The sequence below is a fragment of the Chlorocebus sabaeus genome, chromosome 24, assembly GCF_047675955.1.
Source record: "Chlorocebus sabaeus isolate Y175 chromosome 24, mChlSab1.0.hap1, whole genome shotgun sequence".
Lineage (NCBI taxonomy): Eukaryota > Metazoa > Chordata > Mammalia > Primates > Cercopithecidae > Chlorocebus > Chlorocebus sabaeus.
In genome coordinates this window covers 15,500,640-15,519,851 of record NC_132927.1, presented here as the reverse complement: position 1 = coordinate 15,519,851, position 19,212 = coordinate 15,500,640, and the positions used below count along the sequence as shown (strand labels likewise).

The window sequence follows — 19,212 nt, the reverse complement described above, 5'->3', positions numbered from 1 at the left end:
TTGTAATTAATAAATATTGCAAAATATTAGAAACCCCCATGCTGATTTGTTTCATTACTGCTGATGTTAACTTTCCTTACTTGGTTAAGGCTGTTTTTGCCACTGTAAAGTTACAGGTTTTCTTATTGTAATTATAAATATCTTATTAGGAGATACCTTGAAAATATGTGAATAACCAGTGTACTCAGCAAAGTTTTACTCACTAGTTTAGCATCCATTGATGATTCTTTTCTAATCAATTATTATTATGATGCATGCCAAAGAGTGGCTAATTCCATCATTTCTACATTTATTAATTGGCTTTCTACTTGAGGAAGAGCTTTTTCTCCTCTCCCATTTACATATTTATATATATATAAAAACTCATACACACACACATATATATGTAAATACATACAGAATACACACTGGGTGGATTCTTATATTCTTATTTTATATAACAAGACATATTCCTTTACTGTCATTATTTACTTTGATGCTTAGGTTTTCCCAGATTTGGTTAGTGGGAGCCTCTTCAAGCTGCTTCTGGGTCCTTATTAAATGCTGCATGTTTGCTTAAATACTTCCTTTCTGGTATAGTAAGATGTTCAGGGCTCATCTTATCCTTTTCCTGCTCTGGACCTGAAATGAACCATTTAGGAGCCCTGTTTCCTTTTAGCCTTGATTCTACCAAGTAGAAGATAATGCTTCATGTGCACCCTTACCCTGGGTGTCATTAATTTTAGGTCCAAGTGGATGGAGCTAAGAAAAAAATGTATGTGCATATATGTGTATCTATATATGTATATAAAATTATAAGTATATGTGTGTGCATATATGTCTACATACTCCAGTATACATCTATGATCTCTATTAAAATAAAAAAATTTATATTAAAAACCAGTAATTCTTTCAAGTATGTTCAATTCACTACCACAGGGTTTATTCTCTCCTTCCCACTTTTCCGTATTTGTAACTCATTCTCTATGAGAAACCTGCTCCCGTTATCAAATACATTTACTTATTTGCTCAGTCCTAGATTATCTAGAATAGTTTCAGAGTTTCTGGCTCATACTTTTGTTAGAAAGAAGCTTAGGAGTTAGGCTCAGTATTTGTTTAGTGTTCTGAGAATATATAGTACAAAATATAATGTTCATAAGTTAAATGGGTTATTCCCCTCTACTGCCCTTAGTGTGATTATGTTATTCTTTGCTGTAAGTTTTATTTGTATCTTCTAATAAATTTCTTTCTTTTTTTTTTTTTGAGACGGAGTCTCGCTCCGTCACCCAGGCTGGAGTGCAGTGGCTCTATCTCGGCTCTCTGCAAACTCTGCCTCCCGGGTTCATGCCATTCTCTTGCCTTAGCCTCCTGAGTAGCTGGGACTACTGGCGCCCACCACCATGCCCGGCTAATTTTTTGTATTTTTAGTAGAGACGGAGTTTCACCGTGTTAGCCAGGATGGTCTCGAACTTCTGACCTCGTGTTCCGCCCACCTCAGCCTCCCAAAGTGCTGGGATTACAGGCATGAGCCACTGCGCCCGGCTTTCCTAGTAAATTTCTTAAGAAGACTTAAGAGTACAGAATTTCCTGGGCTGTTGAATGTTTAAACTTTTTTCTTATGGTGCTGATAGTTGAAGAATAGCTTGGTTGGATATAAAAAGCCTTGCTTCTGATTGTTTTTTCCTGGAGTTTTTGGAAAATGCTTTTTCATTATTTTCTTACCTTGATGTGTTTTGATTTTTTTTTTTTTTTTAAACAGAGCCTCTGTTGCTCAGGCTGGTGTGCAGTTTGTGATCATAGCTTACTGCAGCACTGCAGCCTCAAACTCCTAGTCTCAAGCAATCCTCCAGCCTCAGACTACTCCCAAGTAGCTGGGACTACAGGCCCATGCCACTATGCCCAGCTAATTTTTAAATTTGCCGTGTTGCCCAGGCTGGTCTTGAACTCCTGATCTCAAGTGATTCTCCCACCTTGGCTGATGTTTTTTGAGAAGGCTGATACCAGTCTTATTTTCTTGCCCTTGTAAATTTTTTGATCATTTTGCTTGAAGGTCTTGAGGAGTTTTTCTTTATGTTGTAGGGTTTTTGTTGCAGGTTAATTTTCTCTACTATGTGGTAGGCCCTTGTTACATGTATTTTTTCCTATAAAGTTGTCTTATAGCTTTAAGTAGTAGTTCTGTTCCATTGTTTTATTTTATTTGAGAACTCCCAGCCAGGCACGGTGGCTCACGCCTGTAATCCCAGCACTTCTGGGAGGCCGAGGCAGGCGGATTACCTGAAGTCAGGAGTTCGAGACCAGCCTGGCCAACATGATGAAACCCCGTCTCTACTAAAAATACAAAAATTAGCCGGGCGTGGTGGCACACACCTGTAATCCCAGCTACTTGGGAGGCTGAGACAGGAGAATTGCTTGAACCCGTGGACAGAGGTTGCGGTGAGCTGAGATCATGCCACTGCACTCCAGCCTGGCCAACAGCAAGACTCTGTCTCAAAATAAAAAAACTCCCATTTTATATAAATTGACTCTTCTTTGCTTGCTTTTTATTTCAGTCATCTTTTTATTTCTTTATTTCATTTTCATTCTCTTGGTTTTTTTCTTTTCTTTAGTGCCTCTTACTAAGTTTTCATTTGAATCTGTAGTTGTTCTTCTAGGCGTGCTATTTGCTTCCCTCTTCTCTCTTCCGTATACTTCTTCCCAAACTGCCCTTGATCTTTTTGGAGACTTGTAATGAGAGCATGAGAGATATAGTTCACAGGGATTTAGTGGGTTTTTCCCTCCAGTTATAGGAAATTTGAAGTTTGGATGTTCTTTGTGTCATAGTTTTATGAAAGTATCTGTATATAGTTTTATTTGCTCTTTTCTTCATTTTTTCAGCTTTACATGACTGCTATTATCTCAGATACCCAGAATGAAGAGGGTATTTTTGTTATTAGTTAAGAAAGTTATAGAAGGAGTAATCATACCTTGTGAAAATATTCAAACAGTATGCAATGGTATATACAAATAAGTAGAAGACAACTTTCCTTGTTCTCCAGATTTGTTAACCATATGATTTTATTTATTTATTTATTTATTTAGGTGGAGTTTTGCTGTCATTGCCCAGGCTGGAGTGCAGTGGCGCAATCTCCGCTCACTGCAACCTCTGCCTCCTGGGTTTAAACGATTCTCCTGCCTCAGCCTCCCAAGTAACTGGGATTATAGGCACCCACCACCACACCCGGCTAAGTTTTTTGTATTTTTAGTAGAGACAGGGTTTCACCATGTTATCCAGGCTGGTCTCGAACTCCTGACATCAGATGATCTGCCCACCTCAGCCTCCCAAAGTGCTGGGGTTACAGGTGTGAGCCACTATGCCGGGCTAATCATGTGACTTTAAAAATTATCATGAAAGGCCGGGCGCCATGGCTCATGCCTGTAATCCTAGCACTTTGGGAAGCCAAGACGGGCGGATCATGAGGTCAGGAGATCGAGACCATCCTGGCTAACATGGTGAAACCCTGTGTCTACTAAAAATACAAAAAAATTAGCCGGGTGTGGTGGTGGGCGCCTGTAGTCCCAGCTACTGGGAAGGCTGAGGCAGGAGAATGGTGTGAACCCGGGAGGCGGATCTTGCAGTGAGCTGAGATGGCGCCACTGCACTCCAGCCTGGGCAACAGAGCAAGACTCTGTCTCAAAAAAAAAAAAAACAAAAAAAAATTATCATGAAGTTTATATCATTTACATTGTCTTCTGAAGCTGTAGTGTAGGTTAAAAAATGTACTCTACTTTGTCCAATAACTACTTATAGAAATTAGAGATAAAATAGCATTTCTAATATGACAATACAAATATTAATTGTGGAATAAAGTAGAGCGATTATGCACAGGGAAGGATACTTTCATATATAAAAGTTGCAGGTTATCTTTTACATTTTTTTCTGGATCCTGTCACTTCTTTTGAATCATACCCAGTTGCTCTTTTGTTTCTTATAAATATTCTGAGTTCTTCCATATTCAAACATTAAAAAAAAATGGTCCTCTCATTTCATTGGTATTTTGGGTGGCTATGGAATTCTACTTTCTTTTTTTTTTTTTTTTTTTTTGAGACGGAGTCTCGCTCTGTCGCCCAAGCTGGAGTGCAGTGGCCGGATCTCAGCTCACTGCAAGCTCCGCCTCCTGGGTTTACGCCATTCTCCTGCCTCAGCCTCCCGAGTAGCTGGGACTACAGGCGCTCGCCACCTCGCCCGGCTAGTTTTTTGTATTTTTTAGTAGAAACGGGGTTTCACTGTGTTAGCCAGGATGGTCTTGATCTCCTGACCTCGTGATCCGCCCCTCTCGGCCTCCCAAAGTGCTGGGATTACAGGCTTGAGCCACCGCGCCCGGCCGGGATTCTACTTTCAAAATAATGTTCACTTGGAAATCTAAGTCATTCCTCTCTAGTGTTCTGACATAGACATACAGTTTATTGATGACAATTGGATGTAGTCTCATTCTTGTTCTTTTTTTAGGAAAGCTTATTTTTTCACTAGACATTTTTAGAATGTTCTCTTTAATTTTGGAGTTCTAAAATTTTGTTAGGCTGTATTTAGATTTGATTTTTTTCTTTCTTTATGTTTGGTTTTGGTAGACCCTTTCATTCTAGAGACTGTTGTCATTCTTCAGCTTAACTTGTTTCTCTTTTTCTATTCTATATTCATTACATTGATGCTGGACCTCTATATCTCTTTATGTATTTATTTTTTTCCTCATATCTTTCTTTGCTCCTATTTATATGAGATTTCCTTAGCTTTGGTTTTGCATATTTCTAACTCAGTCCTCAGATGTGCTTTTTGGCCCATCCATTGAGGTTTTAAAATTTTTCTTAATGCTTTTAATTCCAGAAACTTTTGAGAGTTGTCATGTTTGTTGTGATATCCATTGTAATATGTGCTTGGTTCTGTATCTCTCGGCCTCTTATTTTCATGCAAAGACCCTTCCCCAGGCAGATGACCTACTTTCTACAGAGAGCGGTTCTTAGGAATTGCTGATGGCAGAATCTGTCATCAGCTGCTGTATCTGGAGGTACAGATAAACACTGTTTCTTCTTTGGTTTATGGCTGCTTTTTGTATTTTTTGACTCCAAATATGGAGCTTTTTGGGCATCCTCCTTGGGGAAGATCTGGCTTACTTTTGATATCTGTGATACGTTTTGTTGATTCTTTTGATAATCCAGTACAATCTGTTGTTTGAATTCCTCAAAATTTCTCGTCTACTGCTTCCATTATTTCCTATCTTTAAATTTTATGTACTTTTTTTGTTTTTTTTTTTTTTTTTTTTTGAGACAGAGTCTAGTTCTGTTGCCTGGGCTGGAGTGCAGTGGCATGATCATGGTTCACTGCAGTGTCGAACTCCTTGGCTTAACCAATCCTCCCACCTCAGCCTCCTGAGAAGCTGGGACTATAGGCATGTCCCATCATACCCAACTAATTTTGTTATTATTATTATTATTATTTTAGAGACAAGGTCTCCTTTTGTTGCTCAGGCTGATCTTGAACTCCTGGGCTAAAGTGATTCTCCCACCTTGGCCCCCAAAAGTGTTGAGATTAGAGGCATGAGCCACAGTGTCTGGCCTATTTATTTATTTTTTATTTTACTTTATTTTATTCTAGACAGAGTCTCACTCTGTCTTCCTGGCTGGAGTACAGTGGTGTGATCTTGCCTCACTGCAACCTCCACCTCCTGGGTTCAAGCAATTCTCTTGCCTCAGCCTCCCGAGAAGCTGGGATTACAAGTGTGCGCTACCATACCCAGCTAAGTTTTGTCTTTTTTTAGTAGAGATAGGGTTTTGCCATGTTGGCCAGGCTGGTCTTGAACTCCTGGCCTCAAGTGATCTGCCTAAAACAACAACTTTTCTCTTATTTCACTGACATCTTGTGAGGAAGTGGAAGTAGATTGGGGTATTCAATCCATTCACTTGGACTAGAAATATAATCTCTCTCTCTCTTTCTCTTTCTTTCTTTTTTTGACAGTCTCACTCTGTCACCCAGGCTGGAGTGCAGCAGCACAGTCTTGGCTGACTGCAACCTCCATCTCCCGGGTTCAAGCAGTTCTCTGCCTCTGTCTCCCAAGTAGGTGGGATTACAGGCACCTGCCACGATGCCCGGTTAATATTTTGTATTTCTAGTAGAGACATATTGGCCAGGCTGGTTTTGAACTCCTGAACTTGTGATCCACCCACTTTGGCCTCCCAAAGTGCTGGGATTACAGGTGTGAGCCACTGCTTTGGGCCTCTTTCTTTTTTTTTTTTTGGAGACGGAGTCTTGCTCCATCGCCCAGGCTAGAGTGCAGTGGTGCAATCTTGGCTCACTGCAACCTCCACCTCCTGGGTTCAAGCAATTCTCCTGCCTCAGCCTCCTGACTAGCCGGGACTACAGACATGTGCCACCACACCTGGCTAATTTTTGTATTTTTAGTAGAGACAGGATTTCACCATGTTGACCAGATTGGTTTCAAACTCTTGGCCTCAGGTGATCCACCCGCCTCAGCGTCCTAAAGTGCTGGGATTACAGGCGTGAGCCACTATGTCCAGCCTCTTTTTTTCTTTTTTGAGACGGAGTCTCACCTTGTTTCCCAGGTTGGAGTGCAGCGGCATGATCTTGGCTTACTGCCACCTCTGCCACCTGCGTTCAAGTAATTCTCCTGCCTCAGCCTCTCGAGTAGGTGGGACTACAGGCATCTGCCACCATGCCTGGCTAATTTTTTGTATTTTTAGTAGAGACGGGATTTCACCATGTTGACCAGGCTGTTCTTGAATTCCTGACCTCAGGTGACCCACCCGTCTCGGACTCTCAAAGTCCTGGGATTACAAGTGTGAGCCACCATGCCCAGCCTTTTTTTTTTTTTGATTGTACTTGTGTTCTAAACATCAAAAACAAAAGTAAAACACCAACAAAAAAAGTAGAAGAGCCAGGTGCAGTGGCATGCACTTCTCATTCCAGCTCAAGTGGGAGGATCATTTGAGCCCAGGAGTTCAAGTCCAGTGTTGGCAACATAGTGAGATCGTCTCTAAAAATAAAAAATAGTAAAAAAAGAAAATTAAAAACCCAAAACAAAACAAAATATGTTCACTCTTCCACTTCTCTTTCTACTCTTCCCAGTCTAAGATGAGTTAAGCATGTTTATAGGGATTAGGCTCATAGATTAGTTTAGAATTAGGAATGTACTACTATTTACCATAGGATTTTACAAGAAAGTTGTTCAGATACCTTTGTTTTTAAATTTCATTGTAAACATTTGATTATTTTCTTAGAAAATATATGCTTTTTTCTTATTTAGAAGGAATATATAAAAAATTATCAGAAATGTATATCCATATGTTTTGTTTTAAACTCTGGACTTTTTTTTTCAATAGTGTACTTTTCCCAACACTGGTGCTCGCATCATGATGTTCATCGGCGGTCCTGCTACTCAGGGGCCTGGAATGGTGGTTGGAGATGAGTTGAAGACACCTATAAGATCGTGGCATGACATTGACAAAGACAATGCAAAATATGTTAAAAAGGGAACTAAGGTAATTTCGACTTTTAAATCTTTTTGCCTTATTAGAAAACAGGTATTCATTTGCTGGCAGAAGAAGAATACAAATAGTTTTTGATAGAAATTGATATTATACAGTTTGATACTACAACTGGTATTCAGAATTGGAGAAATACTCATTTTTTCTTGATAACTTGTTATACTTTTTCTGGTTTGAAATATTTAAACACTTCATAGTAGGTGTCAGTAGGTATCTCCTTAAAAATTATTACTGAGAGACACATTCTGTGCCTTTTTAAATATTCATGTTAAAGAATGTCTTTCTTTTTAGGAAAAGTTGTTTTTACATTTTTCAGTTTTTCATTTCCAAGAGACAGTCCTTAATTTTTCCTTCAGATATGAATATTGTTCATAGCTTAAATAGTCCGTCATTTTCTTGTAAGTTGTTTTATGTTCATCTAACTTCCCGTTTTTTGGGTTTGTGTAAGTACATTTCATTAATGTTGATTTTTGACACTCTTATATTGGTTCTATTTGCTAATATCTCTTAATTTTTTAATTCTCTAGAGTTCAGTTTTAGTTTAGTTTGTGCTGTATCATGTATTTTTTGATATCATCAGTATTATATTTTTAAAAGTAATTTATGACATAATTTTTGCCACTGTTAGTGAATGCTTTTCTTTCTTGCCAACTAATTTCCTTTATGAGCTTGGAATTTTTCTTGGTTACAGCTTCTAAAACCTTTCAAAAAAGGTTTTAGATTCATTTATCTTACTGCTTTTTGTATTTTCTCTATTTTTGGATGTTTTTGTTACTTGGGTATGGATTTAGCCAGGAAAGAGAGTTCTCCATTGTTTTTCTTTCTTTCTTTTTTTTTTTTTTTGAGACAAAGTCTTGCTCTGTCACCCAGGCTGGAGTGCAATGGTGCAGTCTTCGCTCACTGCAAGCTCCGTCTCCTGGGTTCATGCCATTCTCCTGCCTCAGCTTCCCGAGTAGCTGGGACTACAGGTGCCTGTCACCACGCCTGGGTAATTTTTTGTGTTTTTAGTAGAGACGGGGTTTCACTGTGTTAGCCAGGATGGTCTCGATCTCCTGACCTTGTGATCCGCCCTCCTCGGCTTCCCAAAGTGCTGGGATTACAGGTGTGAGCCACCACGCCCGGCCTGTTGTTTTTCTGCTATGTTTGTGTGTGAAGAACAAAATATGCAAGATACCTTTCTTTAAATTTGGCTTCACCTAGGGGTTTATCTAGAAAGAGTGGCTTTTAAGGAAAAAAAATGTGAAAATGTCAGACTCACAGAAGTTGTTATATAATTTTATTAACATTACAGAAAGTTAAATAGCATACCATAATTTAAATTATGATGAGTTATTCTTTTAGTCCTTCTTAGGTCATTTTGATTTTTTAATTGAAAAAAGATGTATAGGACGATTTTGTATATTATTTTAATTAAAAAAATCTTTTGTAGCATTTTGAAGCATTGGCTAATCGAGCTGCTACAACTGGCCATGTTATTGATATCTATGCATGTGCATTAGATCAGACAGGTCTCCTGGAGATGAAATGCTGTCCCAACCTTACTGGGTATGTATTTAAATTTTTACAGTTTTTGTAATTATAAGCAAATGATGACATTTACTGATATAAACCAATAATGACCGTTTAGGGAAAAATGGCATCTCCCCATTACTTCAGGGCAACACATCTGTTAGTAGTTTTTGATATTCCTTTCAGTAAAGCACACTTCTAAATTTTTAAAAAAATATAGAGTTATAAAGGTCTGTTTCTAAAGCTCACTTTGATATTTTAAAGTTATTATTTTGATTTATTACTTTAACACCTTTTTTGAGATAAAATTCACATACCATAAACTTACCATTTAAAATGTCAATTTGATGCTTTTAGTATATTTACAGGATGCATAGCCATCACCATAATTTGTTTAGAACATTTGTATTACCCTAGAAACTGTGTACCCATTAGCAGTTACTTCCCATTACTCCCTCCTTTCTCTTCTCACCACCCTCTCATCCTTAGACAGCTGATAATTGCCTGTTCTGGATAGTTTATAAAATGGAATCAGAGGCTGGATGCGGTGGCTCACGCTTGTATTCCCAGCACTTTGGGAGGCTGAGGCGAGTAGATCATGAGGTCAGGAGTTCAACACCAGCCTGGCCAAGATGGTGAAACCCTGTCTCTACTAAAAATACAAAAATTAGCCAGGCGTAGTGGCAGGCGCCTGTAATCCCAGCTACTCAGGAGGCTGAGGCAGGAGAATTGCTTGAACCCGGGTGGCAGAGGTTGCAGTGAGCCGAGATCGTGCCACTGTATTCCAGCCTGGGCGATAGAGTGAGACTCCGTCTCAAAAAACAAACAAAAAAAGGAGTCAGAGCCGGGCGCCATGGCTCCCAACTGTAATCCTAGCACTTTAAGAAGCTGAGGTGGGAGGATTATCTGAGGTCAGGAGTTCAAGACCAGCCTGGCCAACATGGCAAAACCCCATCTCTACTAAAAAACACAAAAATTAACCAGGCGTGGTGGCACTTGCCTGTAATCCCAGCTACTCAGAAGGCTGAGGCAGGAGGATCACTTGAACCTGGAGGTGGAGGTTTCAGTGAGCCAAGAAGATTGTGCCACTGCACTCCAGCCTGGGCCACAGAGTGAGACTGTTTCAAAAAGAAATGAATCAAATGGTCTTTTGTGATTGGTTTCTTCTACTCAGCATAATGTTTTCGAGGTTCATCCATATTATAGAATGTACTAATATTTTATTTTATTTTTATTGCTGAGTAAAAAGGGAGCAAGGGGTCAAAGTGCATTTAATAGTATTCCATTTCATGGATACACCCCATTTTGTTTAGGAATCCATTGGCTAATGAACGTTTCATTTCCACTTTTTGGCTACTGTGAATGATGGTCCTTTGAACATTGTGTTCAAGTTTTGGTGTGGAGATTGTGTTTTTGTTTCTCTTACGTATATATCTAGGAGCAGAATTGTTGTGACATGTCGTAGTCCGTCCTTAACATTTTGAGGAACTGTCAAACAGTTTACCCAAGTGACTGTACCAATTTAAATTCCCATTACCAAAGTATGAGGATTCTAGTTTCTCCACATGTTTGTAAGCACTTGTTATTGTCTGTATTTTAATTTTTTTGAGATGGGGTCTTTGTTACCCAGGCTGGAGTGCAGTGTGCAATCATAACTCACTGCAGCCACAATTTCCAGGGCTCAAGCAATCCTCGCACCTCAGCCTCCTGAGTAACTGAGACTACAAGCACATGCTACCACACCTAACTAATTGTTAATACTTTTGTTTTGCGGAGACGAGGTCTCACTTTGTTGCCCAGGCTGGTCTTGAACTTCTGGGCTCGATCCTCCTGCCTCTGCTTCTCAAAATGCTGGGATTACAGGTGTGAGCCACTGTGCCCAGCCTATTGTCTGTCTTTTTGATGATATCTATCCAAGTGGGTGTGAAGTAATATCTCATTGTGGTTTTGATTTGCATTTCCCTGAAGACTAATGATGTTGAGCATCTTTTTATGTGCTTACTGGCCATGTGTATATCTTTGGAGAAATGTCTATTCAGATTCTTTACCCATTTTTAATTTGGGCTATTGATTTTCTTTTTATTGTTAAAATAGTTTGTTATGTGGATATAAATTCCTTTATCAGATATATGACTTAAAGATATTTTCTGTTATGGGTTTTTTCCCTCACTTTTTTCTTTTTGAGACAGAGTCTCACTGTGTCGCCCAGGCTAGAGTGCAGTGTACAGTCTAGGCTCACTGCAACTTCTGCTTCCTGGGTTCAAGTGATTCTCGTATCTTAGCTTCCCCAGTAGCTGGAATTACAGGTGTGCACCACTATGCCTGGCTATTTTATATTTTTAGTAAAGACAGGGTTTCACCATGTTGGCCAGGCTGGTCTTGAATTCCTGACCTCGAGATCCACCCACCTCGGCCTCCTAAAGTGCTGGGAATACAGGTGTGAGCCACTGCGCCTGGCCTCCCTCACTTTCTTGATGGTATTGTTTGCAGCACAAAAGTTTTAAATTTTGATGAAACCTAGTTCATGCTTTTTCTTTCTTTTTCTTTTTTTTTTGAGACGGAGTCTCGCTGTCACCCAGGCTCTGTCACCAGGCTTGGACCTGCCTCCTGAGTTCAAGTGATTCTCCTGCCTCAGCCTCCCAAGTAGCTGGGACTACAGGCGCCTGCCACCACACCCGGCTAATTTTTTTTGTATTTTTAGTAGATACTGGGTTTCACCATGTTGGCCAGGCTGGTCTTGAACTCCTGTCCTTGTGATCTGCCCGCCTCAATCTCCCAAAGTGCTGGGATTACAGACCTGAGCCACCGTGCCTTGAGTTTTAAAAATTTTAAATTTTTTAAATTTTGAGACAGAGTCTCGCTGTGTTACCCAGGCTGGAGTGCAGTGGTGCGATCTCAGCTCACTGCAACCTCTGCCTCCCAGGTTCAGGTGATTCTTATGCCTCAGCCTCCCAAGTATCTGGATTATAGGCATGTACCACCATGCCTGGCTAATTTTCATATTTATTTCAAGTTACCTGCCTGCCTTGGTCTCCCAAAGAGCTGGAATTACAGGCATGAACCACTGTGCCCAGCCAACAATTGATTTTTATATGTTGATTTTATACCCTGCAAACTTCTGGAACTTGTTTATTAGTTTTAATAGTTTTTCTGTGGACTTCTTAGGATTTTCTCTATATAACATCATGTCATCTGCAAATTGGTATTGTTTTACTTCTTCCTTCCCATCTGCATGCTTTTTCTTTTCCTTACCTAACTGCCCTGGCTGGAATGTCTATTAAAAATGATTAAAAATGGTGAGAGTGAATATTCTTGTATTGTTCTTGATCTTTGGGGGAAGTTGTTTAGTCTTTTTTTTTCTTTTTTTGAGATGGAGTTTCCCTCTTGTTGCCCAAGCTGGAGTGCAGTGGCACAATCTCTGCTCACTGCAACCTCCACCTCCTGCGTTCAAGCGATTCTGCTGCCTCAGCCTCCTGAATAGTTGGGACTACAGGCATGCACCACCATGCCCAGCTAATTTTTGTATTTTTAATAGAGACAGGGTTTTACCATGTTGGTCAGGCTGGTCTCGAACTCCTGACCTCAGGTGATCCACCTGCCACGGCCTCCCAAAGTGCTGGGATTATAGGCATGAGCTACTGCGCCCAGCCCTGTTTAGTCTTCACCATTAGAAGATATTAGCTGTGGATTTCATCAGATTAAATAAGTTCCCTTCCAAAAACTCATGAAAATGTGTTTTTGGATTTTGTTAAATGCTGTTTCTATAGCTATTGATATGATCATGTGGCTTTTGTCCTTATTAATATGGTATATTGCACTGCTTTTTGAATTTTAAACCTACCTTGCATTTCTGGGATGAATCTCACTTGGTCATGGTGTATAATCCTTTTTATTGTTGCTAAATTCAATTTGCTAGCATTTTGTTGAGGATATTTGCATCTGTCTTCATAGGAGATACTGGCCTGTAGTTTTCTTTTGTTTGGTGTTGGCATCAGGATAACTATCTTCATAGAATGACTTGGGAAATATTCTTTCCTCTTCCATGAGCAGTTATTATTTTTGAAATAATTAGGCTTAAAAATCGATTAGATATGTCACCCTTTCTCAGGTTTATTTATTCAATTTATTCATGTAATAAAAATGAATGAGCACCTGCTATGTAGCAAACTGCTCAAGGCACTGCAAGTAAAGCAGTGAACCAAACATAAAAATCTTTGCCCTCATGGAGCTTATCTTCTAGTGCAGGACTCTTCCGTATAATTTCCTAGTGGATATATTCTTTGTGCTGTCCCATTGAAATGTGGTAAGTATGACTGAGGAACTAAAAGTTTAATTTTAATTGCTTTACATTTAAATTTAACTAGCCACATGTTAGATCGTACAGTTCTAATGAGAGGAGATGGGATAAGTATGGTAGATAGGATGTCGGATAGTGATAGCATTGGGAAGGAAAAAAGGTCAGGAAAGAAGAATTGGGGTTTGCAGTTCTAAATAGGATGAATAGGCAGGGCCTTATTGAAGGTGATATTTTAGCAAAGATGTAAGGAAGTGAGAGTGAGTCATGTGCGTATATGAAGTAAGAGTATTCTAAGCGAGGAATAGCAAGTGCAAAGTTGAGAATATACCTGGGGCCAGGCGCTGTGACTCACACCTGTGTAATCCTAGCAGTTTGGGAGGCTGAGGTGGGTGGATTGCTTGAGTTCAGGAGTTTGAGACCAGTCTGGGCAACATGGTGAAACCCTGTCTTTACCAAAAATACAAAAATTAGCTGGGCATGGTGGTGTGTGCCTGTAGTCCCAGCTACTTGGGAGGCTGAGGTGGGAGGATTGCTGGAGCTTGGGAAGTCAAGGCTGTGGTGAGCCATGATTGCATCACTGCACTCCATCCTGGGTGACAGAGTGAGACCTGGGTTCAAAAAATAATAATAAAAAAGAGAATGTACCTGTGATGTTGAGAAATAGCAAGGAGAACAAAGTAGCTGGAATGGAGTGAGTGAGGAAGGTAGGTTACAAAGGCCTGTTTAAAGGGCTTTGGACTTTACCTTGAGTGAGATGGGACGGCATTGGAGAGTTTTCATCAGAGGAGTTTGATGATCTGACTTAATGGTTTAAAAAGATCGCTGACTTCATTTGTCTTTAGTAGAGTATAGGGATGTAAGAATACCAAGTGATGGTAGTACAGATGGTGGGAAGTAGTTGGATTTTGGATTTATTTGGAAGATAGATGTAAGGGTGTGGACAATTCCTTTATAGAGGTTTACTGTAAAAGGGAGCAGAGAAATGGGATGTATTATCAGGTATAATGATGAGTTAGATCATCATAGATAACATGTTTGTAGAAAATCTGAAAGAATCTATAAACTATTGATATTAATATGTGAAGTTGGCAAGACTTCTGGATCAAGGTCAGTGTACAAAGTTTAATTATAAATGTAGGTACCAGTAACATTAAAAAACGTAAAAGGATGCAATTTCTAATAAGCATCAGAGATAACATAAAAACTTTTAATGATATCGAAAATAAAATTATGGTCAATTAGTTACAACATGTCAGTTTTATTCTTTTGTCTATTTCAATTTTTGATTGTATCTTTTATTGATGTTTAAGTAATAAAGTATTTTAAAAATGTGAACAAGTGTGTCTAAATATTTGTATGCATATGTGTACCCCCCTTTTATATAAACAGAATATTTTACACATCTTTCCCCTCTTTGTGTTTTTCACTTATATCCTAGAAATCAGTCTGTAGCAGTGTATTACTCCATTGTGTGGATGTAATATTTTTTCAGCTAGTCTCTAATTACATGATTATTTGGATTGTTTTCAGTTTTGTGTTATTCTGAGTTTGTGTTTGAAATACCATATTTCAAACACAAGGAAAAAAGGAAACAAAAAACATTTGTTGTTACAAATAGTGCTTCAGTGAATAACCTTGTGAATGTATTTTGTTTCTCTGTTTTTGTTTTGTTACAATATCTTTGGAATAGATTACTGTTAGTGGGGTGGCTGGATTAAGGAGGAAATCCATATATAATTTTGTTAGATATTATCAAGTTGCTCTGTACTGGAGTTGTACCATTTTGCAGTCCCAGCAGAAGTGTATAAGAGTGCCCGTTTTTCCATAGCTTCACCAACATAATATGTTGCCGTCAAACTGATTTTTGCCAATCTATTAGAGAAGGAATGGTATCAAAATAGTTTTTAACTTTCAAGTTAATATTAAAAATTTTTTAAATTAAAAAAGTAGGCATATGCTTATTGAAAAAAATTTAAAGTAAGTGTATAAAGTGAAAATACTCTCTTAATTTTCTTCCATTCTCATTTGCTCAGTATAACATGTATATTTCATGTGACACAGGCAATACATGCATATACATACACACACATACTCGTTTTTAAGAGTGAGAATGAGCCAGATGGGTGGCTCATGCCTGTAATCCCAGCACCTTGGCAACCCGAGGTGAGCATATTGTTTGAGCCCAGAAGTTCAAGACCAACCTTGGCAACATGGCAAAACCCTATCTCTACAAAAAAACAAAGAAATTAGCTGGGCGTGTTGGTGCAACCTGTAGTCCAGCTACTTGGGAGGCTGAGGTAGGAGGATGGCTTGAGCCCAGGAGGTTGTGGCTGCAGTGAGCCGTGATTGTGCCACTGCACTCCAGCCTGGGCGACAGAGTGAGACCCTGTCTGAAAAAAAAAAAGAGAGAATGCATGCTGGAAACTGTCAGGTACCTTTACCAATATGGAGAATATTTGTTACTATATACTCTTCTGTACCTTTTGAATTTTGTAATATAATGGATATATTGCCTATTTAAAGAATAATTTTTTAAAAATTGCCAAGGACAAATGCAACTGTTAAAGGCACTCTGTTATCCTTGGAATTGAGATTATTTGTGGGGTGAGGATATTCTCATATATATTTGAATATTAAAAATGAGTAATACAACACATTTTGGGAAATATCTTTAAAATTTATTGGTAGTCTTGAGAGGTAATTTTCTTCTACGATTTTAACACACGGACTCAGTAACTGTGTCAAGTGTTTTTTTTTTTTTATTCTTTCCATGCAGAGGATACATGGTAATGGGTGATTCTTTCAATACTTCCTTATTCAAACAAACTTTTCAAAGAGTCTTTACCAAAGACATGCATGGACAGTTTAAAATGGGCTTTGGTGGTACACTAGAAATAAAGGTAAGAACCAAAACTTGGCATGTGTGATATGCTATCAAGAGACAACTTATAGAGTATAATTCTAAAGTGTCATTAATCAAATTTAGTATTTGCTTTCAAAATTGTGGTTATTTTTTATTTAAACCTGAGTTAGAGATTTTCTTCACCAGAAGAGTGTCATCATTCAATGTATGAGACTTGACTTGAGCATTTCTGAACAATCGTTAGAAAAGTAGAACCATATTGGTAAAATAATTATTTAACTTTTATTTTTTTCTTTATATAGGGCTTAACTCTTTAAAGTATGTTTTATCTTCTTTTTTTTTTAAATTTCTGGATTTAGAGGAAGACAGAGTCTTCCTCTGTCGCCCAGGCTAGAGTGCAGTGGCATGATCTTGTCTCACTGCAGCCTCTGCCTCCTGGGTTCAAGTGATTCTTCAGCCTCAGCCTCCTGAGTAGCTGGGACTACAGGTGTGTGCCACCGTGTCTGGCTAATTTTTGTATTTTAGAAGAGACGTGGTGTCATCATGTTGGCCAGGCTGGTTCAAACTCCTGACCTCAGGTGATCTGCCTGTCTTAGCCTTCCAAAGTGCTGAGATTACAGGCATGAGCCACCATGTCCGGCCTGTTTTATCTTTTGTAGAGCCAAATCTATTTATGTTAGTGCCAGGTTAATGATAGGAATTGTTATCTAACTTAAGAGGAAACTGTTTTTTACCTTTGGATAATCAGTAATTGTTTTATGATTAGTTGTTATTACATAATTCTATCATTTATTTCAAATTTGGATTTAAAATACCCAAAGGCTAAGTGCTTCTAATCGTAATTGATTATTTTTAAATTCTAAGCACATTAATTTTGAATTTTCATTAAATATTTATTAAACTTGTTTTATTGAATGCTTGCTATATGCCCAACATTGTGTGGGAAATTACAGAGATGTCTAGGGATATCTAAGGTACACGTCTTGCTGTAGAGACACTTAGCATTCTCTTGATAGAGAGGCAGGAAAAGAAAACAGTGCATGTGATAGAATGACATAGTAATTATAAAAACGCTATAAAGGTTTAGAGAAGAAAAATGAACATATATAGGACACAATTTGTTCTAGAGGAGTGTGACTTATAGTTTTTTTTTTTTTTTTGAGACAGAGTTTCGCTCTTGTTGCCCGGCTGGAGTGCAGTGTCGTGATTCCGGCTCACCACAACCTCTGCCTCCTGGGTTCAAGCGATTCTCCTTCCTCAGCCTCCTGAGTAGCTGGATTTACAGGCATGTGTCACCATGCCCAGCTAATTTTGTATTTTTAGTAGAGACGGGATTTCTCCATGTTGGTCAGGCTGGTCTTGAACTCCCGACCTCAGGTGATCCACCCGCTTCAGCCTCTCAAAGTGTTGGGATTACAGGCATGAGCTATTGTGCCTGGCCACAGTTTTTTTTTTTTTTTTTTTTTTTAAAGATGTTAGAGGATAATGCATTTTATTCAGGAACCTGGTGTGAGGGGAGGCATAGAGGTGAGAATCAGCATTGTATGTTTGAGAAAACTGCCCAGTGAGAGTAGATGCTTTGTATTGGAATGAGGGGAAATAGCTTAAATTTGTGGGAGCTGGTTGTAGCGTGCAGACATATGTGTCATATTAGGTATTTTATGTAAGATTCATCTGACAGGACTATTCTGCGCATGTCAGGTAAAAGAATCTCAAGTAAGAAAAGTAGGCTTTCTAATTTTTTTTTTTAGATAGGAGGTATTGTGATAGTTTAAATTTTGGTGGCAGGAGAGACTGGGTAGAGACCAATCTTGGTGACAGATTTTCTCTGGGAGGAAAAATAGAATAGGGTGTTTAAGGTTTTGGATTAGGATATGTGAATTTTGGGTGGGTAGGTAAGAGTGTGAAGTCAGGATGAGGTTCCCAAATGGAGACCTCCTATGTGCTAATGGAAATAGAAGATTAAAATTAGGTCGGTGCCAGATTTTTAATTTGGCAGTGAGCATAGAAGTGCTCATTGATTATTTTTCATGTTAGTATATTTTCATTGGCTTTGAGTTTTAAATATAGATGAATATCTTATATTCTTATACACCTGTAGTTGAACATTTGAACTTACCTTTGAGGAAACCGAATGTGCTATATTCTTATTTTGCAGACCTCAAGGGAAATAAAGATTTCAGGAGCTATTGGACCTTGTGTGTCGCTCAATTCTAAAGGACCCTGTGTGTCTGAAAATGTAAGTTGTGTTTATTCTAAAAAGAAAATATAGGGCCAGGAACTGTGGCTTGCACCTGTAATCCCAGCTACTTGGGAGGCTGAGGCAGGAGGATTGCTTAAGCCCAGGAGTTAGAGACCAACCCAGGCAACATAGGGAGACCCTGTTCCCCACCCATTATCCCCACCAAAAAAGAAAAAAAGAAGATACAGTGAATGCACAGGATAGCACCAACAAAAACTTGGGGTGGCAGCCTATAGCATTCCTTTCAGAATTCTTATATTGGTTGTTTTATGTAGTTCAGCTTCCATTGGTATACCTCTATTCGTGGTTGCTCTTTCTGCATACCCTTTTCCCATCCACCCCTAATTAAAATTTTTGTACTGTCACCAGTCTTCTATTTTTTATGCCTAAATTATGTCTTGCCCCAGTGTACCTAAAAAAAAAAAAAAAGAAAAACAACTAATGATTTGGAAATTTGGAGACTTCTGAAAGTCAAAATTAGTTCTAAATTGATTTTTGTTACCAGAATTTTCAAAAAAGTAACTAAATTAGCCAGATTTGGAATTTCAGTTTTTTATGTTCTTTTTATCCAATTTAATGGAAGTATAATGCACTGTAAAATGTAGCTGTAGAGAGGATGATGGGACAAATAACACAAAGTGGGTAGTCAACTTTAAAAATGGCAAAGCTAAAAAATTAATATATATAAGCAATTTGCATGGTAAAGGTCTATCTACATCTATGACATTTTCTTGGGAATCAGAGTGCTTAACAATTCTCATTCAGAGAACATGTGTTCGTAAATGCATA

At 38.7% G+C, this 19,212-nt stretch overlaps 1 protein-coding gene across 1 annotated transcript in view; it reads left to right on the top strand.

The window, feature by feature from the left end:
• The window catches only part of SEC23A (SEC23 homolog A, COPII coat complex component), a 73,173-nt gene that overhangs the window by 21,460 nt on the left and 32,501 nt on the right, over positions 1-19,212 (top strand). Inside the window, exons 8-11 of the mRNA XM_007986545.3 lie at positions 7,348-7,506; positions 8,942-9,057; positions 16,095-16,218; positions 18,340-18,420. Coding sequence (XP_007984736.1) covers positions 7,348-7,506; positions 8,942-9,057; positions 16,095-16,218; positions 18,340-18,420 — 480 coding nt within the window. The remainder of the gene's footprint in view (positions 1-7,347; positions 7,507-8,941; positions 9,058-16,094; positions 16,219-18,339; positions 18,421-19,212) is intronic.